We start from the raw sequence: 25,613 nt of genomic DNA, 5'->3' as shown, positions 1-25,613 counted from the left end.
GGGTTTATCTTCTGGTCTGTATTATACCATGGTCAGGAGGATCCTGTGATCCAGTGGTCAGTAAAAGGCAATTAGAGGTATGATACTTGTTTAAAGATAGTGACTCCATGAAGCCCCACAGCTACAGTCTCCTAAAAGTTGACCTAAAAATTTCCTCTCTGCAGCATACAACATTGTTGATATTGTGCAGGTTGGGGTGGAGTTTTTTTGGGTTTTGTGGGGTTTTTCCTTTCTTTGTTCATTGATACAATAAATTAATTGTGGGATAGGGGCATTCCTTTGAAGCTGCCTTTGCCACATTCACACTACCCATTGCCACACAGGGCTCCTCAAGGTGGTACCAGCAGTGGGAGATGTCTGTGATTCCAAGGGAAGGTGCTCAGGCACTCTTCTCTCCCTCTCTGTCTGTCTCACCTTTCTAGTTCTTGTAAGTTCATCCTGCTGTCTTCTTTCCCTCCTTCCCCAGGCTTTTGGCTCCCAGCTCACTGGAGCACTTGAGTCAGTGTCCCTTCCTCCTCCTCTCCTCTCTCAGCATGGCCAAGTGGACTCGGTTCCCTCATCCCGTAGCCCCAGGAGTCACCAGGTGGTGCTATTGCCCAGTGAAATGCCCTCCCGTGCATTGCCGCACAGCCCAGCCCTTGCAGAAGGGTTCGATGGTGTTTGGTTTTGTGATGGAGCTTGCTTTGGTGGGCAGCTGTCTCAGGTAGTGCCAGGGGTTTTGTTTCTTGACACGGGTTCAGTCTTGAGTCGGTTTTATTGACACAAAGTTGTTTCTTGTGACTTAATCAGCCAGTGCCTTGTTTGACAATGAGGTCCCCCAAAAGGCTGGACTGCTTCTGTACAGTTTGTGACCACCCTGTTGTACCCAAAAGCTGCTTCACTGTAGTGTGAAGCATAAGCAAGTCTCATTAAGGATATCCTCAGGCTTTGTACTGTTGGGTCCCCCGTGCAATCCAGTGGGAGGGATTTTTGCTCATTCATTGGCATGTGCTGCTCGTCCAAAGGAAATCTGTGTGTGTGTGACCCTTCAAAGGTGCTCCTCTTCTTTCTCCTTTCATCCTCTCATCTTATTAGCCAGCCAGATTGATACCACCTTACTTGCAGCTGGTTTTTATAGAGATCATGCTCTTACTTGAAACTGTAGAGACAGTTCAAAACTGTCAAAATGGAGTTGAGCATCTTAAATTAATAGCCAGTGCCCCCAAAAGCCACAGTCCGAGCTGAAGGAATGCAAATAAACACAAGTTCCTTCTTCTTTTCACCAGGCTAAGCAATTCTCTCTCCACAGCTGCCCATACCACATGCTGACAAGGGCATAAGAAATTGATTGAGATTCTGCTCTTTGATTTCAATTTGAAATCCCCCATTTCTCTTGGCAGTTCAGCTGCTGTTCTGAATTTGCTAGCTTGTGTGCAAAGGGGAAGGAAAGGTGTAAGAAAAGACACAGAATTAGCTGGAAATTTGATGTGGGGAAGCAGTTTCTAAATAATTTTAGCAACAGTCCAAGGCTGTTAACTTTGCTGTCCATGCTCATGGTAGCATAGCGCTGTGGTTAGCTTGCTCTTTGTATCATAAAATGCAGCGATTAAGCATAAACAGTGAGATTAAAATATGGATTTGGGTTTTGGGTTGGTTTTTGTTTGGTTGGTTGTTTTTTTTTACCAGAGTTGGTGAGCTCTAAAAATTGTGAAGCAGAGGTAAGTTGGCTGTAGTGTTAATTTTATTCCTGAAGAATAGCTCTGTTGTCCCTTTCCCTCCACAGTCCCCTTTCTCATCAATCAAGATCGCTTTATATTCCTGTGTCAGTTTCACAGACAAAAAGAGTTGTCAGGTTGCAGAAGAGCAGCATGATTTGTAAGTCCTGGAAGAGTAGATGTGCAGCAGACACGTGGAATACTTTGTTGGGGCAATGAGTACTGAGGATTCTGCTGGATGAGAGGCTGGGCATGAGCTGTCAATGTGAGCTTGCAGCCCAGAAAGTCAAACACATCCTGGGCTGCATCAAAGGCAGCATGGCCAGCAGGGCTAGGGAAGGGATTCTGCCCCGCTCCTCTGCTCTTGTGAGACCTCACCTGCAGTGCTGCATCCAGCCCTGGCGTCCTCAGCACAGGAAGGACATGGATATGTTGGAGAGAGTCCAGAGGAGGCCACCAAGATGATTAGAGGGATGGAGCATCTCTAGTACAACAAAAGCCTGAGAGAACTGGAATTGTTCATCCAAGGGAAGAGAAGAGAAGGCTTCAGGGTGATCTAATTGCAGCCTTCCAGTACCTGAAGGGAGAATACAAGAAAGATGGAGAGGGACATTTTATCGTGTGTAAGTGGCAGGACAAGGATGAATGGATTCAAACAAAAAGACAGTTGGTTTGGATTAGATATTAGGAGGAAGTTTTCTGCTGTGTGGGTGCTGAGGCACTGGAACAGGTTGCCCAGAGCTGTGGATGCCCCATCCCTGGAAGTGTTCAAGGCCAGGCTGGATGGAGCACTGAGTGACCTGGTGTATTGAAAGATATCCCTGCCCATGGTAGGTGGGTTGGAGGGAGATGATCTTTAAGGTCCCTTTCTGTGATTCTGTGATTCTTAAGGCTGCAGCTATGATTCTCCATGCCATCAACCCAGCATGTAGAGCTTGGGATTGGAGCCCTAGTAATGATAGCAGAATAATGCCAGTTATCTTGGAAGCACTCTAGGAAAGACTTTGATATATTCATGCATGTAATATTATATAAAACCAATGTCTCTGGCAAAGTGAATCTAGGCTAGCATTAGATACAATATAGAATTAGCTGCTCTTCAGTCTCTCTTATCTCTGGCCAGACATCACTTTGGTAGGATGAGAAAGTGCTTTTGGCCATCAGTGCTTGATTTTGTACTTTATGGTATGGTGTTGCTTGTGATCTTTGGGTATGTCTTTGACAAAAGTAGATAGTTGAAAAGATCATAATTAATATTGCAGTCTGTGAGTGAGGGAGGAATGGAAATACTCTTTTTTATCTATAAAAGAGAAAAGGATGTAGCAAAATATTAAAGAAAGCGTATTTGAAACTTGGGCATTAGAGGTTTTTGTTGTCTCTGAAAGATTACTGGGTTGGGATCTGGTGGAGAGCAAGAGGCCTGTGACTACAAAGAAACTTGCTAACTCCAAAGAAGCCTACAGATACCAGGACCAGTAGGACTGCATTCTCTGGCTCCAGGTATTGCAGATATTGGAGCAGCTATGCAGGCCTGAGTTTAATTCCACAGGAAGATGTGTGCAGGATGTGTGTGGAAGGAAACCACATGCTGAATAATCACACTGGTAAGGGTGCCAAAACTGGTAATGCAGCAGGCATTTGGATTTGGGGACTGGTTGGGAACAGAGATGGACAGGGCTGTAGACTCCCTTCAGCTCTGAGGTGAAGCAGATGGTCAGTCACTGTACATGTTTTGCAAATGGATGTGGACTGAAGGAAAACAAACCTAGAAAAGGGATCAGATGATGTTTTCCATTCAGAGATGTGTTGGGTTTCCATGGCAAGGCTTTGGTAGTGGGGGGGTGTGGGGCTGCATGGATGGCTTCTGTGAGAAGCTGCCAGAAGCTTCTCTGGTGTCCTACAGAGCCAATGCCAGCTGGCTCCAGAGTGGACCCACCACTGGCCAAGGTTGAGCCCATCAGTGGTGGACTGTGGGGTAGCATGGCTAAGAAAAGGAAAAAAACTACTGTACAAGGGCAGATTGCAGAAGGATATGTGAGAGCAACAGCCCTGCAGACAGCAGGGTCAGTGGAGAAGGAGAGGACAAGGTACTCCAGGCTCCGGAGCAGAGATTCCCCTGGAGCCCGTGCACAGACTGTGGTGAGGCAGCTGTGCCCCTTCAGCCTGTGGAAGTCCATGGTGGAGCAGAGATCCTTCTGCAGCCTGTGGAGGGGATGATTTTGGAAAAGGTGGATGCCTCAGGGAAACTGTAACCACATGGAAAATCTATGCAGGAGGAGGCTTCTGCCAGAACCTGTGGACCCATGAAAAGAGGAGCCTACACTGGAATAACTTTGCTGGCCCAACTTGTGACTCCATGGAGGACCCACACTGGAGCTGTCTGTGCCTGAAGGATTGCACCCCATGGCAGAGATTGTGCTGGAGCAGTTTGGGAAGAACTGCACCCCATGGGAAGGACTCACATGTGAGCAGAAGAAGAATGTGGGAAGTCTTCTCCCTCAGGAGGAGTGAGAGGCAGAGACAATGCTCTGGTGAGGAGCAGGTAGAGAAATTGGAGTAAAGTTAAGCTCAGGAAAAAGGGAAGGGTGTGGGGGAGCTGTTTTAAGATTTAATTTTTATTTTTCATCATCCCACTTTGATTTGATTGGCAATAAATTAAATTAATTTCCCCATTTCGAGTCTATTTTGCCCATGGCAGTAGTTGGTGAGTGATCTCTCCCTGTCCTTATTTCAGCCCACAGGTTTTTTGTTATATTTTTTCTCTCCTGCCCAGCTGAGGAAGGGAGAGATAGGATGACTTTGGTGGGCACCTGGCTTACAGGCAGCATCAGCCCACCACAGGAGGCCAGATACATTAAGCCCTGACTGACAAATGCTTTTCTGTTTTAAAAGAGCCAGTAGAAATACAAGGTTGGTATTGAAGACGCATCTAAATACCAAACAAATCAACTCAGTGCTTGACTATCTCTTAAAGAATTTAAATAGCTCTTTGTTATTGTACTGTCTGAATGCTTTAGAACTATCACTGTTTTACATCCCCATAATGCTGTTGCAAGGTAAAGTCAAAAAAACTATTTTCATATAGCAGCTAGTGAGCTGAGAACAATAGAGCCAAGAATTACTGTGCCAAATGCAGTCCTTGCAGCACTAGGAGGAAGGATTGCATTCTGATATAACAGGACTGACCTGATTGTGGGTGGAACAAGTGCTGCACTGTTGTGTGTAGAGGGAATTAATATAAATCTAATGTGCTCCAGAGGAAAAAGTCTGATTCTGTAGCTAATTTGTGCTCTGCAACAGCAATATTGGCCTGAAAGCAATTAGAAATTTTGTGGAGGGTTTTTTACTGTGTGGGAGTTGGCATAGGTCATCCTAACTTAGTGGGAGTAATGTACCAACTGACTTAAAAGACACCTTTACTACCATATATTATGAGTTTAAAGAAGGGAATGCAACAAAGGGAAATGCAAATAGGGATTTTTGTATAAAGTTCACACAGGGACAGATGACCAGAAGAACTGCAGTGGTTCTCACTGAAGTGAGACACTGCAGAATCCAGGCAGGGTAAAGCCACCAGAGAAGGCCAGTGGTGGCCATCCTCTCTCTCAAAACAGAGTTGTGGTGAGAGCCAAGTGTTTGTGCTGGGGTCGTGGGCAGCTGGGTTCCAATATTCAGTGTGAGTGTTGTTCATTTAGCAAGTACCCTTCACTCAGGAAAGTGCATGGCAGCAAAATGACACTTCTGGGAGCCAACTCTAGTCCTAGTTCTTCCCTTTCAAAAATTTGTTTTGCAGGTGAGTATCTCCCAGATCTTTGTGGAAATTCCTTGGAGATCACTGGTGGTATACGGCCACAAAATTTTAATTTGGAATTTACAGAAATCATTAGTGTCCTGAATGAGATGCCTGCAATATTTTGATTGCAGAAGTGAGGCTTCAGAGCACCTGTACCTGCGTCCCTTTGGTTCAGGCTGAAGCCTCAGGCAGTTTTGTGTTGGTGAAGCAGCTGAGAGCCAGCGTGTGAGTCTAAGAACTGCTCTTGTATTTTCATCTGTGCAGTTATGCAGTGATAGCTTTGCCCACTTGATACATCTTGCAGATGGAAAAACTGAATGGGAAGCTTTTTGCACTTCTTCCTAGACACCACTCCACAGTGCATGGCTTCATTTTCCCTGGGACAAGCCTGACGCTTGGCAGATTCAATTCAGTCCCAGGGGTGTCTGAACTTTGGTCTCCTGTGAGGTATTTCTCCTTACAGCAGTGTTTTCAGACAACTGAAAGTGATACCCAAACACAGGGAAGGGTGAAGGATGTGTTTTAGGATAGCAAAAAGTTTATTGGGGAGAGTAATTCTTGGATTAAAATACTGCCCTTGGAAACTGCGATCAGGAATCTGTTGTGCATAACTCTTCCTTGTATGTTAATACAGTTGATAAAAATCCAAAGGCAGTTTCAGGCACTCTTCAAGCTGCCTGTCACAGCCTTCCAGAGCAGCTGTAAGTGGATTAGTAAGACATGGAAAATATTGCAATGCTACCTGCATTTGATCAGCAGAGTAATGATTAAAATGTTAAAGGCGGGCATAGAGGACTAAAGCAGGCTGCAAATTGCAAAGCTTTAATTTATTTTTCAGCTTGTTGCTTTTTTACCTCCACTGGAATTTAGAAGACAGCCATAATCCTGTGCTCAGCCTTACCATGTCACATGCCTTTGGGTTAAGAACTGGCAACCCTGAAAGCATTCAAAATGCAGGTTGGGTGTCTCAGTGCTGCATGCCAGACCGTGCCCCTGGAGTGACATTCCTCCTGGACACCAGGCTTGACCAGAGCTGAGCTTACATTTCTGCTAAAGCTCAGCGATACTTTACAGCACAGGCCTTGCAATTTGTTTGATGATAGCTAATGAAATGCAAACCATTTAGCAGCTCAGAGATGCAATTACACTGCTGTGAACTTTCAGATTCCATCAAAGTCCTGCTGAGGGTAATGGGAAAGGGCCAGGGTGATTCAACTGTAAATCAAAAATGAAAGCGTGGCCAATTCTGACAGTGGAAAGAAGAGCTGTTCAAATGTGCAGAAGCTGATTTGCCAAGTCAAAACCAGCTGCACTTTACAGAGCTACTGGAATGAATGGTCTCTCTGCATTTGTATTTTTTTTTTGTGACTCATTGATTATTTTTCTTCCCCTTGAGTTTAAATTCTGTTATTCTACCTCAGGTTTGCCTGGCCAGTTGCAAAGGTTTTCAGTGCCTGTTTTTGGTATATAAAATACCAAATGCATTAATAATAAAGGACAGTTTTCTCCTTTTTGGTAACTTCATACCAATTCAAGTGTTTTCATCTGTACATCTTTAGTGCTTCAACAGTGAAAGCTCTGCTTGGAGCAAGACAAGGACCTCTCCTTCATCTCTGCACTAGCACTGGCAGGAATCAAATCGATGTTACGAAAAGTGGAATTTAACTTGGGAAATCTTGAGCATAAACTGGCTCCCCTGTTATTTTTCAGTTAGGGATGAATCAGCCAAGACTGTCTGGTGGTGTGAATGTGTAACAGGGAGCCAGGGATTGTTGCTTCTCATAACAATGAGGAGCAGCCAGCTTCCTCTCTGGGCAGATCCTCTTCCAGGAGAGTGAGACAGCTTTTTGACTGCACCCCAGTTCTGTATGTTTCATCAAGCCTGTTTTGTTATGGGTTTTTTTGTTTGCTTGATTCGTTTTGTTTTGTTTTTTGTCTGAAGGAAGACAGAAGGTGCTGTTATCTCATTGGACGGTACACTGAGAGAATTGTTAAAGACAAACTGGACCACAGACGTTTCTGGTGCATGCACTTAATTGTACTTCTTGATGCTAACCTATCTGGAGAAAGCTTCAGAACAGCTTGCTGGTAGGCTCTGGTACTGCTCTCTGGCTGAAACCCTGAGTTCCGTCAGTGTGAGCAACTTTGTAATTCCAGCCCTATACCTGATGAAAAAGCTTTGCCATGAGAGACTTCCTGGGGGTTACACTAAATTAACCCTGACTGCATTGGTTGTGCTCTTTTTCTCTTGATCAGGGATCTTCAGAGGAAGGGTTCAGCCACCAAATGCCTTGTGTCTTTGCTCAAGTTAGGGTGGTTGGCAGCTCAGCTTTTGGGGAGCTTGGCACAAATGAGCTCTGAGGAACAGATGTATTCCTGCTGTGAGGTGCAGGGAAGTCCTGCTGAATTTGATGGAAGCCACATGAGCTGTGGGATCAATTTCTGGCATGTGGGAAAGGATAAAGACTTGTCAGGTCCAAATGTTTCTCATATTATTACTGAAATAACATCTTCTTCGCTTGGGGATTTTTGAGCACTTAGTATTTTTACCCTCCAGCTTGCTAGGGCTCATTCTTCTTTTGATCTGTAAGACTAACTCACGTTAAACCCTGTCAGATTTAATGAGACCTGTCTGTAGCTGATGTCTCAGTGACTCTTAGTTATTGTGAGGAATGTTTTGAAGGGACAGGCATTTTTAATTTTAAAATATTTTTACAAATTTAGATTGTAAATTTGATTGAATCTGGCTTTCTCCAAGCTGATGAGAAAACTTCCTTCCGAAGGAGCGAGGTGTGGGATCCCTATTTATATGGAGGTCAGTTCTCCATTTCTTCTTAATGCAGATTTTTGTGGTGCCTGTCTCCAGGGTGTCTCAACCTTCCTTTAAAGCTGAAATGGGAAGTTAGTCATGAGATCTGTGGCGGTTACAAGCCAGATGTTATTTTTTTCTTTTTTTTTTTTTCTTTACTTTGCAAGTAGAAGGACAGAAGGCAGTTTCTTCACTGTGTTCATTCTTAGGGTGCCATTTCCTCATGTGAAGTGCTGTCTGTTCTTCTTGTTGTGTTTGTATTTTCAAAGTCCTAGAGTAATAAAGAATTTTTGTATGGTTTATCTAATTTTACACATACTTAGGAAGCCCTGTATGTTAACATAGCAGAGAAAGACTCTGCATAGTTGAGACTAAAAAAGCTCTTGCAGCAGTGTGCATGATTATAGGGCTGCTGTTTAGTCATCAGTCACGATATGTATGGATTTTTTTGTGAATCCAACATTTATTCCAGATGTTAAAAAAAAAAAAAAAAAAATGAAGAGATTAGTTTACTCAGCACAATAGGGCTTGACCCTCAATCTGTTAAAAGCTATTGTAATATCAAGGCTACAGACTAACAGCCTAATCAGGGATGTGTTTACAGGGTACTATAGCTCCCTCCAATTTGGAAAAGTGCTTGGAGGACCAGGTCCTATGTGCAAAGATAAAAATGAGACATCCAGATTTAAATTAAATTTTTCTGCATTAGCTTTTTCTGCTGGGATATATGTGTTTGGAAAAATAGACAGAGGAATATACCAAATGCCTATTTGTAATGGGAAGATGTTTTTCTTTTTTAATATATTGCTCATAATTTTTCTGCTTTCTTTTTTTTATCTCCCTGTAAGCTGCTGCAAATCAGCCCGAAGGAGCTCAGTTGTTGCTTGCCTGCAAATGAGTTGCCAGCATCCTGTAATGTTGCTAGCTTGAAATACAGTTTCATCTCCTTTACAGTAATGAGAGCTGAGGACAGCCAAGTGGGGTGGTTCCCTGGGAACAGGAGTGTAGGTGAAGGTGCTGTTTTCTGTGGCATTCTGCTCTCCATTCTGGTGCTCTTAAAATCCTCTCACCTAAATCTGCTGGTAAGGGATTTTGGAAGAACAGAAAATGTGTTTTCCGGGGTTAAAGGGTAAAAGTCTGTAATTAGTCATGCTTACATTGGTTCCTTGTATTTAGCAGAAGCATCTGATACAGTTTCAGATTTTTTAATCCATTTTGCTGACCAGGGGAGATTCTGAAGCTGTGCTACTTATTCTGGCAAACTAAAAGTGCTCACTTACTGTGAATTACATTTCTGCTTCTTTCCTTCCTCCCTACCCCATCTACTTTGCTTATCTTGCTACAACGTGGTTTATAACTGATATTTTAAAAGTGTGCTAGGAGGCTTATGAAGAAAAAAAAAGAATAAAGGGAAACCTGTAGTTGGTTCCTTGAGTGATTTGTGTTCACTTCGATTCACAATAATTATTTTATATTTATTAATTTCTTGCCACTTCTTTCCTGAATTGGTATGCTCTTGATCTTGATGAGTCAATGACTGTAGTGCTGAAGCCCTTGTGTTTCCTGTGAATGAGGATTTTTCCAAAGACTAGCAGGATCTGTTCCTTGAAGTGCAAGATAATGCCTGAGGGCATGTCCTCAGTTTCTGAAACTTATCCAATCCACTCTGCTCAGTGCCACCAGGACCTTTTGCATAAGCCAAAATGCTATGCCTTTGTGTATGTTTGATGTTATATGTACACCAACATCAGGTAAAGCAAAACAGAAAAACAGATTAGAGGGTATAGTAGCAGAACTTTGAGAATTGGAAAAATAAATCTTCTGTATGCCTGAATGTTACCCAGGCATGTGGCTTCATAAATCTGCTATAATCCTTTGAAGAAAAAAAAAAAAAAAAACCCACAAAACAAGGGAGATCATCCCCATCAGATGTTAGAAAAATAGGTTTGTGTAGAGAAAGACCATATAGTAAGGTACAAAGCAGATGGTTGCAGGAAAGGTTTATACAGCCTTAGCAAGGAGGTTCAATATCAATGCACTGCTGAGAAAAAAACATTTTTTCTACTTCTTTGAAGCAACGACTCTGCTTTCCTTGTTGCCTGTGAGAGACTTGAAAGTTTTACTGACTTTTACTGTTGTCAGTAGAAGTTAAGGTCTCTTTAGCTGTTTTCAAGTTGTTGTATAATGTTCATATGCCACGATTTGCTTTGCTTTCAGGCAGGTGAATGTGTTGATTGAATGGGTGTCAGTACAGTTTTCAGTAACATGGACTGAACACTGTCGAAGTAGTTTTAAATCCCATGATGGAATGATAATCACTGCCTTAAGTGGGAAGCTTTTTCTATTTTACTTCCTTCCACTCTGTGCTCTAATTATACTCTGGTAGATGGTGGTTTGCATCCTCCAGGCAACAAAAGGGAAGCTGGGAGTACTTGTTTCAGCTGAACCCCCCTGGTGCAATAAAGTGCCTGGCTCCTGGAAAGCACCAGCCAGTGGCTGCAGCAGTGCTTGTTCTAGAAACAGGTTCACTTGTGGTCCAAGTCCATTGGTTTCACTCCAGTTACTCCAAGGGGATATTTAGCCTTCTTGATAGTGCAAGCAATCCCAGGAGCAAAGTGTAAGAATGCCTTTAAGCTTCTGGAAGCTGTTGGTGTGCCTGGCATATGTTTAAGTTTGACTGTGCTCATTGTGAGATGTGAAAGCAATAGAAACTTTGAAAGGTCCTTTGAATGTTATCATGAAACATTAGTAAGAGCCACGAACTGAAAGATGAAGAGGCTCCAGGAAAATGAGCTAAGCTTTAATCTATGCTTGTGGATGTCACGTCCCTGCCAGAGACCCTGGCTCCTCTTTTAATTGCAGTTTCCATTCTGAGTGACTCGTCAGGGGAGCTGGAGGAAGCAGATGAAACTGAAGCATCGTCGGGTCACCTGAGTCAATGTCTAGTTTTGAGCATGGTGGCAGAGACGCTGTCCCCACAAGAGAAAAATGTTATTCCTTGCAACCAGTGGGTGGTAATTCTAGTTTCTCTACACCATTTAAAATCTGGAAAAATAATCAGATCCTCAATTTCAGGGCAGAGGGTTTTTTAAATTTTATTTTTTTTAGTGTGTTATGCCATCCCGTTGTAGTAATTATACAGCAATGTCAGCTGGAATCGATAATGAAGGCAAAATTTGGGAATAGTAACAGGATGTGTTACTGCTATTGATCAAAGGCTACAGGGCTGTTTTTAAACACTACTCCTCTCTTTGATCTTTTTTTCTTATTGATTGGACAGAGTAGATAAACAAATGTCTGTGTAACATGAGCATTTATTATGGCTTTTAAGCTGACTAAGGACAGCTTTGAATTAAATATGAGAGTTTAAATGATGGTTTTCTAATAAGTGCTGTGTATAAAGACTGGTGTGACAATACAGTTTCATGTAAGCATGGTGGAAGGAAATGTAAATAGAGGCATTCTTTTTCTTTCTTATTCAAAAAGAAGATAACATTGCAAAATTGATTATAGGAGAGGCAGAAGCGCTATTTTTAATGTGGGCAAAAGCTGCTTTTCTATTTTTTTTTTAATATATAGTTATGTGCATCATGCTGTTAACAAACTGTATTGTCTTATCTCAGCATTTTTCAAGAGTGTTGTGTAAATTAGACATCTTAAAATGTGGATACAAATGGGGCTACCAGGTACAATCTGGTAGTTCTGCAATCACTTCAATGAAATTAATAGAAAACTTTCCATTGACTGTTTAATGAGTTAGATTGGACCCTGGGCTGTCATTGTTAATGTCTTGGAAAGGTCAGTATTGATTTCCTGGCATCCTTTTTGTCTCTAAGGAGGCTCTTTGCAATTCTGTGGAAGACACAGCGATAATGTTACTCCTCTTCCTTGATGATTTCCTGTTATAATTTAAGTTCTACCTACCATCCAAGGCTTTGGGCAAAAACAGACAGACTGAAAAATGTTGCATTGTAGGGAAGTTGTTTGTATCTTAGATGCCTAAATAATATTTCTGCATAATTTTAACTTTTCTCCTGCTGCTTCAGGTTATTTTGAATATTATTTCAGTATTGTACTGCTGTTATTTTCCCCTACTGATTGGGTATGTTGAAAGAAAAAAAAGGATTCTTCCTGCAAATGGAATCAGCCTGCCATGTTGCAGTGTAGAAAGTAAGCTGTGTTGCCTTTAAAGTAATTCACTGCAGACCTCTAGCATGGCGTGCAAAGGGAGAGCTGCACATCTCTGGGGATCCAGATCTTTGGATTTCTACCTTTTCAAAACCACCCAAAGCCTCTGCAAAGTTTCCACTAAGTGGGCTAGTTTGTCTTGCTGTGAAAAGGTTATTTTCACTAAGTCAGTGCTGTCAGTGTGCTGAAATGTTGGTGTTATTAGTCTGTTTTGGAAGCTTGCTTGGGCTGGCTGTGCAACAGGCCTGAATGAAATTGTTTCTCTGGCTGTGCTGTGTAATGCGCCGTGTGTTGGAAAGCACAGGGTTTGCCTGTACAAGTAAATGGCTCTGCTGGATGGACTGCAGTCCTTGCAACAGGAATATAAAACCCACCCAATAAAATAGAGGGCTTGGAGAGAAGGGAGTCCTGGGAAGAGGGCCAGGGAGATTCATTCAAAATGCTGATATTTGAAAAGGATAAGCCATGTCCTCACTTCTGAAATGTGTAAGGTGGCCCGCTTGCCACAGGACAAGAAGAGAGAGTAAAATATTAATTCTTGAAAATAAATCAAGTGAAGTGTTGACACCTAGGGTCTCCTGGATATGACTTCGTTGACTCACTGTCCTGCTTTCTTTGATTTTTCAGGATACTGGGGTTGGGAAATCGAGCATCGTTTGTCGGTTTGTCCAGGACCACTTTGATCATAATATTAGTCCTACTATTGGGTAAGTATCACACAAAATATCACTTTGGTTTTCACTGGTCAGTGAGATTTCAAATCTGACCCTTGAGTGATTTAAGTCCTAAGGTCCTACAGCTAAAACAATCTAAAGTGGGTAGCTTTTGACAAGACAAAAACCAAAACCCCACAACCCAGGAGCCTGTGACCTATTGTAAAATGCAGGTGAACCCAGTGGGAAGAAATGATGATGTCCGACTCCAATGCAGAAGGCTGAATGATTTCTTTATTATAACTATGCTATAATACATTAATACACTATATAAAGGAAGATACTAAAACTACACACCTACTTTCTCTAACTACCATATCTAACTCACAACTCGTGACCTTGTTCGTGAGAGTCCAGACACAGGTGGATCTGATTGGCCATCAGGCTCAAACAATCCTCACCAGAATCCAATCAAGCAATCACCCCAGGTAAACAATTCTCCAAGCACATTCCACATAGGAAAAACAAGGAGCAGAAATAGAAATTGTTTTCTCTTTCTTTCTCTCTGTGCACCTCTATGAAAAATCCTGAGAGAGAGAGAAATGTGCTTGCCACAGTGACCTGCACAATGATCAGGTCATCCCATAGCTGAGTAATGGCAGGAAGACCGTGGGAAGCCCTTAAAGTACCTTTGTTGAGTGTCCTGGTAGGCTGGGCTGGAACATGGACAGTGTCTGTTTCCCCACGTGGATGTGCTTTTGTCTAAGTTTAGGATGTGTCACATTGTCCTTTCTTAAAATAGGATCAATGCAATTTAAACTAAGTATAATTAATTTATATCACTTCTTTAAAAGCTGTTAAGCTTCCATGTATCAGACCATCAGAATCCTAATAGTCCTGTAGTAGATTTTAATTCAGATTTTTTTTTTCTTTTAATATCTTAGGGACAGATTTTCCAAGTCCAATGTGACCTGGAAAATTTTTGAAGTTATGGATCTCTTATGGGAAAGGAAGCTATTATGGAATGTACAGAAAGGAGTAATTTGAGGGGAAGGGGCTGATCTGGCATGTGTGTCAGAGGTGTTCTAAGTAGTCTGTGAAGGATTGGTATTGATTGCTGTGTGTTGTTCAGAGGGTTGGACAGTACCTTCTGAAGCTCTGCCTTTCAATGCATGAAGGAGTCTCAGCTGGAAGCAGCACACTGAAGTTCCAGGACAATTTTGGATTCCTGAATGAAATGAATAGAGAAAAATGGACAGAGAGAAAGGAAGCATGTCATGAATAAAATTACTGGCTGAAGGACACTTGTTTGCAGTGAAGGAATTGATGGCAACTTGAGTGATTTTTTTTTTTTTCCTTTTAAACCGTTAGCAGCCTTTTTCCCCAAGTAGTTGCTGTTGCTAAGTAAATGCCTTCTGCTCAATTTGGAAAACAGTTTTCCTCTGTTATCATAATTATGAAAACTAAAGGGATTTTTTTTTTCCTTTGGGAGATTAAAATGTGAGGGCTGGCTTCACACAGGTGATATTATTTGTCTACACAGATAAGGGTTTTTTTCTTCCAAATTATTCAACTATTTTAAATATATAACCCTTGCAATCAACAGTAGCCACTGTGGATCTATAAAGTTCCCATTTCTGAAGCTGTGAAGTGTTGCTTATTGGTTTTAGAATCAGAGTGACAACTGAGAGAACACACTCTGAAAACAACCAAAGAAATGCTGCCTTTTTATTTTTTCCTTAGTTAGTATTTTCATAAACGATGCAGCATTGTTAAATTCAAGCAATTTGCAGATGGCTGTAGAGGAGAATTTTGGTATGTCATTCTCAGGAAATGTTTTGTTCAGTCATATGTCATTTGATGCCATTCCGTGCTTTTGTAACGACTGTGCATTGTATGAAATGCATCTTTATGAGCCAGGAAAAATGTTACCACAGCAAAAATGGTTCAGCAGTACTCAGATAGGATGGAGAAAATAGAAATCTGCCAGAGTTTGGCACTCTCTCCTACCAGCTTTCAAATGAACTCCTGTAATACAGAAAAAGCCTATAAATTTGTAACCTTCTTTCCTAAAAGAAAAAATGTGTGAATAGCAGGACCATTTGTGTTCCTGGAGCCATGAACAAGCGCCCTCTGAACTTCAGAGGCATTTTCCCTTCTTTTAAAAAATACATCTATAGGTAGCATATGTCCTATATGAGAAGAGGGAGACTTCTACTTCTGCAGGTATTTTATCAAGGTTTTGGCATTTTCCCCAAATGCAGTATAATCCACAAGAACTCACTAAGGTCTACAGGTTACATATTCAGAGTGTCAGTTATGTTACAAATTTCTCTTCCTTATTTCCAGAGCATCCTTCATGACTAAAACTGTGCCATGTGGGAATGAGCTTCATAAATTTCTGATCTGGGACACAGCTGGTCAGGAACGGGTGAGTATTAGTTTGCAGAATGCTTTCATTATCCTGGTCTCTTTTAATGTGTTGATGTACTTTTTCTAAACCTTTCATCTTCAGAAGACACTGTAAGTATCAACCTCTTGAATCTTTGCAAGGCTCTGTGAGGTGGTCAGCAGGCACCAAGTATTTAGGTTCCCTTTCCATGGATGGTGAAAATGCAGAGATAGGCTGACCGTATCACTTACCTAAAAAAAAACCCCCAAACCATGGTGTGAATTGTCACCCACCTTCCCCAAGACAGCTTGAGCAGTTCCCCTCTGGTTTCATCAGGTTTGTGTGTGGCAGCTCTCATTGTCATTGGAAAGGCTTTGACTTGCAGCCCATGGGCTGGGGTGGTCTGAACTTAGGTGTGACTCCGGGGTTATCTTGGATTGTGACAGCGAATATGGGCATGGCTTGTCTCTGCTGTTATTTAAGAAATTGCCACTGGCAACCTGAACCACTTTGGGTTTTTGTCTTGATTTTTTTCAAGCCATAATGGATTTTTGGGCATTAGTTCATCTGGACTGTATGTAAGTCTGGTTGATAATTTTTTTTCTCAGTGACAGTAGTATGCAGTACTAGACTATAGAGCTGTGGGTTTCCCTTAATATATGCTCATGTTTGTCTTGAAATATGAGAGAAGTGGAAAAACCTATGCATACTTCTAGAACATCAAACTTGTGAAATGGCACAGTGTCTCTTCATGGGAAATTGTAGCTATGCTCACGCTAGGTTAGGATAAAATGAGATGCTTATACAGACTGGACGTCAGTCCTGATACATCCTACTGTATTCTCCATACCTTGTATGTGAATTGTGGGCAAAGAAGATTTTTGCTCTTAATTGCAGGAAATATTTGTGCTTTTATTTATAATGCACAGTGTAAGATAAAGTAACTCTAATGAAATCTGTTGGCTCATAACAATTCAGTAAGTTGTCAGGGGAAAATGGACCTTGAAAAACATATTTGAAGCCTAATTCCTTCCCTTGAATCTTGTTTGTTCAATTTCTGCATGGCCTGGAGCTGATAAGTGACTAATTATTGCAAGAACTAGCAAAAGTTCAGTTTTCTTTCCCATGGTTTCAGATTCCTTGCTTATTCTCTCTCTTTTCCCTCCACTGCCCTGTTCTCCTTGCTTTTAGCACTTTACCCACAAAACTTTACACACAAAACTCAGTTGGATTAATACTTATATCAAGATTTACCTATTTTCCTACATAGTCTAAGGACTCTCAAAGCCCTCTAAAATTAGGTGAATAGCTTTACATATTTACTGAAACAAATGATGCCTCATTTGAGGCAGGAAATCTGTGACTGAGCTCTGACTCTTGGACACAAAATTCATCCTTCCCAGCTGTCCCTTATGTTTCCTCTCAATTTTTATTAGCTCATCGTTTTTCAAACATTTGCTTTCCTTTTTGTGTGCGTGTGTGTGTGAAACTGTGGTGAGCAGTGAGCACTATAAACTTTGTTAGATTGCTTAGAATTTATTTCAGATACGACATGCTAAAGATTTTCATTAATTAGTAATCACTAATTAGTCCAGGGACCATCTTTTTGTTCTGTGTTTGCACAGTGTATTCCCAGTCCTTCACTAGGACTAGCAAAGTGGAGTGATATAGTAAACAAAGTTCATGGGTGTGGAGTGCAAGCTATGAAGGCAGACAAGTTTCCCAAGGTGAGATCCATACTGGTCCAGGTCATTCACTGTCCTCGAACATTCCTGTTTTACATTGCAGCTAAACACATTATGCTTCTCACTTTAGTCAGGGATTTTTGGGTTGCTTTGTTTTCTGTTGCTCCTTCTGATTCAAGAACAAATGTCTCCCCCCTGTTAATTTTTTTCTAATTATCCTCTGACCAACAGTGATGACCCAACATTTCCAGCCTATGCCATCCTCTGGGCCTATTGCTGTTTTCGCAGTTGACTAATAAATGTCTTCTGAATGTTGTTTCTGCTTTGAGAATTGTCCTTCCCTTGTTCTTAGCAGTTTTTGTTGAGGCTTTGTGTACCACTGCTGAAGCCTGGCAGTTTTGTCAGTGTTTAGGACTCTCTGCTCTTTCAACATTGCCTTCATTTGGCTTTGCTCTCCTAAATGCAAGGCCAAGCATAGGCTTGTGCTTACTCTGGAGTTGGGGTGCCCTGTGCTTCCCCAGCTGTGCCAGCTGTGTCTACATGCTGGTATGGAGCCTTCACAGCAGAAGAGCCCTGGCTGAGATTTAACTGAGGCCTCACTTATGCCATGGAAGTTAAGCTCAAACCTTTAACCATGGTAGAGCATGCAGGCAGAAACAACAGTAGTGGCACTTCCGTGATCCTCGTTCATGAGTTTGTCCTTACTATTTAATGAGTTTTCGTTTCCCTGTTCATAATTTTCTCTGGGAAACTGCTAGCTTGGAGTCAATGCTGCAGAGTGACATTAATGCAGCAGAAAATGGAGGTTAAAAGCTTTTCTATCATACCCCTGTTGGGGGTGAATGCTGAGTGTGCTTACTTAGGAGGAGACCCTGGAGAGGGGTATGTGGCTTGTGGTGAAAAAATCACACAGTACATGATTACAAAAGGAGAGAGAGCTTCTTAATACTTTTATTTTGTTTTTTCTTTCCTTTTTTCTTGACTAGAAAGAAACAAACTGGCAGAACACTTCACAAAATCCCCCTATCTTCTGTGCCTAAGTACTGCTCTCTGTGGACCTGATTGCTTTGTGTTGGTGTGCTATCCAACAAACTCGCTTTATTTTTTTCTTCACAGTCACTTTCCCTCCACACCAGAATTTCCCAAATGTCACTTTTCCCCCTCCTATCTCACGTTTTCGCCATTAGCTTTGAATTGTTGCTGCAGACTTTGGGACTTAGATGCCCAACAATTATGTTGTTATTAGCAAAGATTCCCTCCCCTAAGAAGAGTCTCCTCGCAAGTTAGTTAATGATGTTTTTATTACCGTATATTTTGGTTCATGGTGCCCTAAGTAGCTTTTAATTACAATGTTTTGTTTGAATACCTTGGGTGGCTGCCAGCTTTCCATTTTGCCAGCTGAAGAATATTGTAGCAAACAGGGAGTCTGAGGGCCATGTTTCTAGGGCAGGAAAATTTATCTCTGTCCTTTTTAAATTTACTGTGTTGAACTCTGGGACTTTTAATTTTGTTTAATAAAAGAGGCCTCAATTACTTGAGCCCAGTTTAAAGCTCGATAGGAATTATCCTGTGTGGCAGCAGCAATGCACAACTTTCCCAGGCATTGTCCTGGAAAAGGCTGTGAGAAGATCAGAGAAAAGAATGGTAAACAATTCTTATTTTCACTTGCTGCACCTGTTGTTGTGAACATGTGGAATGTGTTATGGAGATTTGTTTACCAAAGGGTGGTTTCTTAATTGGCCAGTGGTGATGGTGTTTAGATTCAAGGACCAGTTGGGTCCACCCATATTGTGACTGTCTGTAAGGGTGATGGGTTTCTTAATAAGTACTGTATAATAAAGTGATAGATCAGCCTTCTGGAATCAGTGCTAATTATTGCCTGGCTGGGGGCTTGCGGCGACAGTCCTGAGTTGTGAGCTTTTTCTTTTTTTGTTTTTTAACCGTCTCCATTTCCAGGAAAAGACTGACTGATGACATGTCCACAGCTCTTGATAGCTGCCTCTTTTCTGAGTGGCAGTAGTTGTCCTGGTGATTCAGAGACAGTGTCACAACACCATCTATCAATGACTTAAATTATTTCTGCAGGCAAAACACAGCCTGAATTTTGCTCTGTAGTGTCATAAATGTGGCTTTGATGGTCTCCCACAGCTCAGTCAGAGTCATGGTGGTTCATTGTGTGTGGTGTGAGGATCTCTTGCATGCTGCAAATGTTGATAGGTGATTTGGCAGTGTGTGAGAGCACAAATGGCATTAGAGCTAGCAAACAAATATGTTATTTTTTCTATTTTCAGAGTGAGCATAAAGCACAGTAAATCATTTAAGGGATGCATTTAAATGTGTTTTTTCTTAAGCTTCAGCAAACTTGCAGCACTTGTAGCTTGATGGTGAGTCATGGTTTTGGTGTAGTGTCTTTTGCATCCTTTGTTAAATGACTGTAAAGTTCAGAATGGCTAAGCACAGGTCACTTCTGTGATGTTGCAAAGGTTTATTCTCTGCCTATTTAAAATACCTTTAAAAGGTTAACCAAAAATGTTGAGATTTTACCTTCTTCAGTTGAAGAATTCTTAGACATTGGGAAAAAATGCTCACTCTTTTATATATATAGATATATACTTAATCTTCAGTTTAACTAGCAAAAAATACCTGTAGATCAGAGACAGATCTTTCCTGATTTACTCAGCTTGCAAATCCTGAGAACTGGAATTTCAGCCTTCAATCATGTAAGGAAAACTATTCAAGGTTTTAAAATGCTAAATGGTATCTGAAAGTGGCTTTCATGCATAACATTTTTCCCATTTGCTCTTTGCCAGCTGAGAATGTCGGGAATTTTGTATCCCTCCCTGTTTGAGAAGCTTGTGTGTCAGGATAATCTGTTTAATGCTTTTGGGTTCTGCCTTTGCTTCTCTCTGCACCACCAGTTTTCTGTTTGTTGGCAGCCACTGCCTTGAAGGTGACAGGAGTGGGGCATGTAACTGCCCAGACTTGGGCAAGTGTACTTCAGGTGGTTTTTGGGGCAGGACTGAAGGGGTTTTGTGGGAGTGGCCTGGCAGGAATGGCCAAGGGCAGGAGAAACAGGACACCCAAAATCACTTGCAGAGGTGTGGCAATGTTTGAGATAAGAGTCCAGAAGGCGTGAGTGGGTGTGATAGGAAGGGGAAGGAAGTTGCAGGGCTGTGACACTGCCCGCACATGTCAGCAAGCAGCTGAGCCAGAGGCTGTGGCTGTCCTTGCCATTAGTGGCACCCAGATAAAGAGTAAGGATCTCTGACTTTGAGAGGAGCCAAGTGGTTTGGTCTTGGCTGCTCAGATGCAACATATGTTGTCAGAGAACAGCTTCATAGGAAAGGGAATGAAATTTAGTCAAATGATCACAGCTGTCAGGAAGCAAATCTTGTGCTGCTGTGCACCTGCAGGTGCTTGAGAAGGCACTGTGTAGGAAAATCGTAGCTGAATTCAAAGTGTGTAACACTTGCTGAGCACTGGTGTGATTCTGCTCAGTCTGTGCACCCTTATCCTTTCCAGCTGTGCTTATGGGCAGAATTATAATCCTTTTGTGGTAAGAGCAGGTGATGTTCTTTACAGTCTAGAATAGTAAAAGCAACCAAGTGCAGGAGTTAGGTGGTGGTTGTAGTTGTTGCTTCTGCTTTTGCTTTTTTGCCTCTTGACTGTGGAGTTGGGAAGAGGCAGCCCTGCTGCGGCAGTATGCCAGTCCTGGGATATAGCACCACAGGATGGTGCAAAGAGCTGCTGACATGAATTAATGCTCCCTGGTGTGCCTGGCAGATTGAGTGAATCCCAACTGTCTTCAGCAGCATTTGTCAGCCTGTATATAAACAAGCAGGAATGGTAGTTTTTATTTCTGTGTTCATTTGACCTCTGTTTTGCTTTCTAAATCAGCATTATATTAGACAGCGTTAAGAGACTTCCACTACCACAGCTCAGGTGTGATTTACACTGTTTTCCCTTGATTTTGGTTTTCTGTTCCAAGTAGGATGTGACAGTTTTCCTTCTTCCACATTCTTTACTTTTAGTAAAGAGAAAATGTGGTGTTACCTGTGACCAAATACGCCCCTCTCTGATGAGATGCACAGGAAGCAGAAAACAAAATGCTACAGTGCTTTTAAATAGGTGGTAAAATGGCTATTTGGTTCCATCTTTCTGTTCTTTGCAAGGTCAAAGCTTCTGTTGACTTCATTGAGATGGCCAGATGAGGGGTTGCAGGATCCCAAAATACTCCTGGAATCAATGAGAGAAACGCTGCTTATGATCAGCTTCCATTTGCACCATGCAAGACTGAATTTGCTCTCTGTACTATGGGGCTGTAGAGCCCCATAGCTGTAAAGGGTTGGGCAGCTTCTAGTTAGACCCTTGGGTTCTGCTTTCAGAGGAAATTTCATGATGCACATGTGGCCTCACTTCTTTGCTTAGTGTCAGAGATGATGAACCACAAGTGCAAAGTGGATGTTGGTAAAGGGGTTGGTAGAGGAGCACAAGGAAGAAGGTGCTCTGAGCCCAGTCAGCATTGTGCCAGGATTCAGGTGACTGTAGGTATGGAGCATGCTGTGTGTCTCCCAGGAGGAGAGTCCTAGAAGTAATTGATTATGGGTTTTGGCATGTCTTTGGAAAATAAGTTTCTTATTTATATTTTGAGTGATCCTTTCAGCCTGGCTGTTGGATTGGAAAGTGTACCCCTGCAACTTGAGTATGGCACTTTGTGGATTAGCAACCTCAGCCTCACCAGTTGTTATCAACCTCTCCAAAAGCAAAATGGGACTAATGAGTGATGCAGTTGGTCAAATAGGCACATAGGCAAGCTTTTTTTGGTGGACACTGAATGAGAGGCATGAAACTTCTAAATTCCCATAGTAGGTGACCTGCTAATGGTAGTTTACTCATTATACAGACATGGGAGGTGTTCCCAGTGCTTAGAAGGTGGAAAGCAGTTGAGATGAAGTTTGGTAGTGTAAGTGCCGAGGTCCTGTATTTTTTGCTCCTAACAAAAATATATGCTGTAAAGTTGTAGGTAAGTTTTTAATTTTTTTTTTTTTTTTTTTTTTCCTTGGGGGGGGGGGAACAGAGGAGAAAAGCCACCTCTGAATGTACTCACCAATTAAAGGATGATCATGTGAGTATAATGCAGCCATGAGAAAAGTGTTAGGGGAAGTGCATTTAAGGCTGTTCAATGCCTATAATGCTGCATAGAAACTTGACCAGCAGCCAGGAAAGATGAATTGAAGCTGGACCAGGCACAAGGAAAGGTGATTAGACCCTGATTTCTCCTTTTTATGTTATCTTCAGAGAGGAAGAGCCTGGTATGGCAGATTGGCAAAGTTAAATCTGCAAGCTTGTTACTCTGTATTAATATTTCAGCTAAAGGCAAGCAGTGATCCCTAAATTTTACTAAGTCAAGGTGCAAGCAAATTACAAGTAATTTAGTAATCAGCGATTCAAAATGTTACTAATTGTCAAATAATATCATCCCTGTAGCAGTATAATGAAAAAAGAAAACGAATTATTTTAGGCAGAACATTGAACAGCTTTTGAAATGGGTTAGGAGTGTGATTATTTGTGATGGTGGGAGCTGATAGAAATCTCTTTCTGGTCTGTGTTTTCCTGTTAGGCCAAGGAGACATGAGCTGCTGCTACCTGCAGGAAGGGGTGGCACCTGCCAGAGTGCTGCTCTTGGCTGCAGGTTATAGAGAGGCTGACTCCCAGGAAAGTTGGGGCTGTAACCTGAGTGTTCATGTGGCTGAGCCAGGAGTGGCTGCCTGAGCATTTTTAGGTGGCCCTTCTCAAGCAGTGTTGTTCTGATGCCAAATCTCAAACTGCTTCTGTTTCTCCTAGTTTTCTTGGGAATTACTGGTTACAGAAATACTGAACTATAAAATCAAGGTTATAGACATTGTTGTTTATAATACAGAAGGTAGTCCTCTGAGATTTAATTTTGTGAGCTGTTTTTTTGTGTGTCACTTGTTTTGGGCATCTGTCCCACATTTGGTCCTTGGCAGGTGAAAAATGTGCAGATTAGTATTTTGTATCCCTTTAATTAATTTGGTGTGACTCTCTTTTTCCAATTAATTAGGCCAGAAAAAATGTTAAAGAGGACTTTGCTTTTGGGCACTGATTTAAAAGAAAAATTAAACATCATTATTTTCAGGGTATTGGAAAATTCATGTTCATGAAGCACATTTGGTGAGAGTCTATCATTAGGTCATGAAACTCATGCAGTTACAGTTTTTTCAGCCCCTCTTGATTCATTCATTGTTGCAAAGAAGCTTTTCCTGTTTTCTTGTAGAAAACAGTGATTTCTTGTGACTGGGACATAGGGTATTGTCATGTTTGTTTATTAGCCTGTATAAGAGAATGACAAATGGCATTTTTATTTGTTCAGTTTGTTTGTTTGTTTGTTTGTTGCTTTCTGGTCCTAACACTACAAATATTCTTCATATTTGAAGAATAAATCTGAAGCTATTAAGGGAAGTGTTCTTGTCGGAAGAAAAGGGAGAGAAATTCCCAAGATGTTGTACAGGTTCTCAGTGTACTTTCAGGGCCAGTCTTGAAGGAATTTGGAATATGTGAGTTTAACCAAATGGCTCCTGTGAAGTGTGATTACTGTTATCTGAGAGCTCTTTGTAAATTCATGCGCACTGTGTAGTCTAGATTAAAATGTAATCTAGATTAAGACCAAATCAGCATGTGTGTAGGGTTTGAATGTTTTTTTCCTGGAGTCTACAGACTGGGAGGAGTGTGCATACACCATGAAAGGTCAGACGTACCCTCCACAGTTAAGGTTCCTGACTTTCAGGCTACTTCAACACAACACGTTGAGGAGACAGTCATGGCTTGAAGGTAGTAGGAGATAACCTCAAGTTGCAAGCATTCAGTGAGCCAAGCAGGCAAGATGCCCTCCTAGACTCCTCTGTGATTAGGAAGGACTTGGGGGATGTAGTAGTAGGTGGGATACCTTGTCCACAGTGATCACGAACAATTAATGAATCCAGTGTTTTCTTTAGACTTCCTCTGCTGTTAACATACTTAAAAAAGCCCTTCTTCTTATCTGAACTGATGCCTCACGCTTGTCAGTGTTTAAGAAGCATTTGGACAATGTCCTTAACAAGATGATTTAACTTTTAGCCAGCTCTGAATTGATCAGGCACTTGGTTTACATGATTGTTGTAGGTCCATTCCAACTGAAATGGTTTGTTCTGTTCTAACATACTGAAAATTTCTGTTGTGATTTAGAAGCCTAAAAATTCTGGAAAGCATTTATTGCATTAAGCATGCAAATAATAAAGCTACATACGAAAACCCCAGAAAGCACACATCTACCCAACTCCCTCGGGATCTTGGCTGATCCCATTTCTTCAGACTACGCTTCTTGACTGATTCCTCTTTCTTTTCTCATCCTCTTTCCTGCTGTTTTCTCTTATTAATGAGCTCTCCCACCTGCCTCGCTCCCCAAAACACTTCTGCACTTGACCATCTGTCACTGCTGCTGTGCATCCATACTGTTATAAAAGAAAGCGTCGACCTTGAGCTGGTGTGCGTGATCTGTGATAAATAGCTTACAAACTGGCAAGCGAACCAGCACTGCAAATAAACTGCCTGATACGTAGCACATGAAACAGCAAGAAATGTGGAAGCTGCTAGAAGTCTAAATGCTCAGTAAGTAGGTACAGATCTGGGAAAAAGATGTGTCCAGTAAATGTGCAGAGGTTTGCAGTGTAACACGTGGATTCGTGCATGTTTGCTGGGCAGTGAGGTTCAGACCCTGCCCTAATAATGTATTTGATTTAGGTGCTGACCTCAGTTATTAGCTGCAACTTAATGTGCAGCTTTTGCAGATAACTTCCCCCCCTCAAAAATTATAAAATGGCTGTGTGAGCATACTGAGGCTAAATGCATTTTCCAAGAAAGATTATTTTTGGTTTGTTTGAGACTAAGCTTAGTTGAATCAGCAGAAAGACTTTTTTTACTTCCTTACTCTAATTGTAATTGTAAGCTGAAATTCTAAATCAGCTGCTTAGTCATTGGTAAATTATGAAAATTATGCTGTTCTTCAATTGTTCTAATAAACATGTTTATTTCTTGGGTTTTTTCCTCAAAGAATGTTTTCCTTGAAACAAAAAGCTGAAGAGTAACTGCAAGAATCCGTGTTTTTTGAAATATCTATCATAGTATAGGATAGATAAACAAGACAAGTGTTCAGATTTTTCTTACAAGTTAGTTTTATACAAGTCATTTGCAATGTTTTACAAAATTCAAACAAATGAGCTGAATTCAGTCTTAGATCTACAAAGCAAGATTGTGGTTTGCCAGGGGAAGGGATCCCTATGCCATCAGGTTAGGCTTCCAAGTGCAGTTGATCTTCCTGTCAAAACTTGTCCTCAAGAGTTCAT

General features: G+C 41.5%; 1 protein-coding gene across 1 annotated transcript in view; it reads left to right on the top strand.

The window, feature by feature from the left end:
- The window catches only part of RAB31 (RAB31, member RAS oncogene family), a 61,488-nt gene that overhangs the window by 13,894 nt on the left and 21,981 nt on the right, over positions 1 to 25,613 (top strand). The window contains exons 2-3 of the mRNA XM_053960840.1: positions 13,112 to 13,191; positions 15,487 to 15,568. Of these exons, the coding sequence (XP_053816815.1) occupies positions 13,112 to 13,191; positions 15,487 to 15,568 (162 nt within the window). The remainder of the gene's footprint in view (positions 1 to 13,111; positions 13,192 to 15,486; positions 15,569 to 25,613) is intronic.

This window comes from Vidua chalybeata, chromosome 1 (genome assembly GCF_026979565.1).
Source record: "Vidua chalybeata isolate OUT-0048 chromosome 1, bVidCha1 merged haplotype, whole genome shotgun sequence".
NCBI lineage: Eukaryota > Metazoa > Chordata > Aves > Passeriformes > Viduidae > Vidua > Vidua chalybeata.
This window is presented reverse-complemented; position numbering and strand designations above follow the sequence as displayed.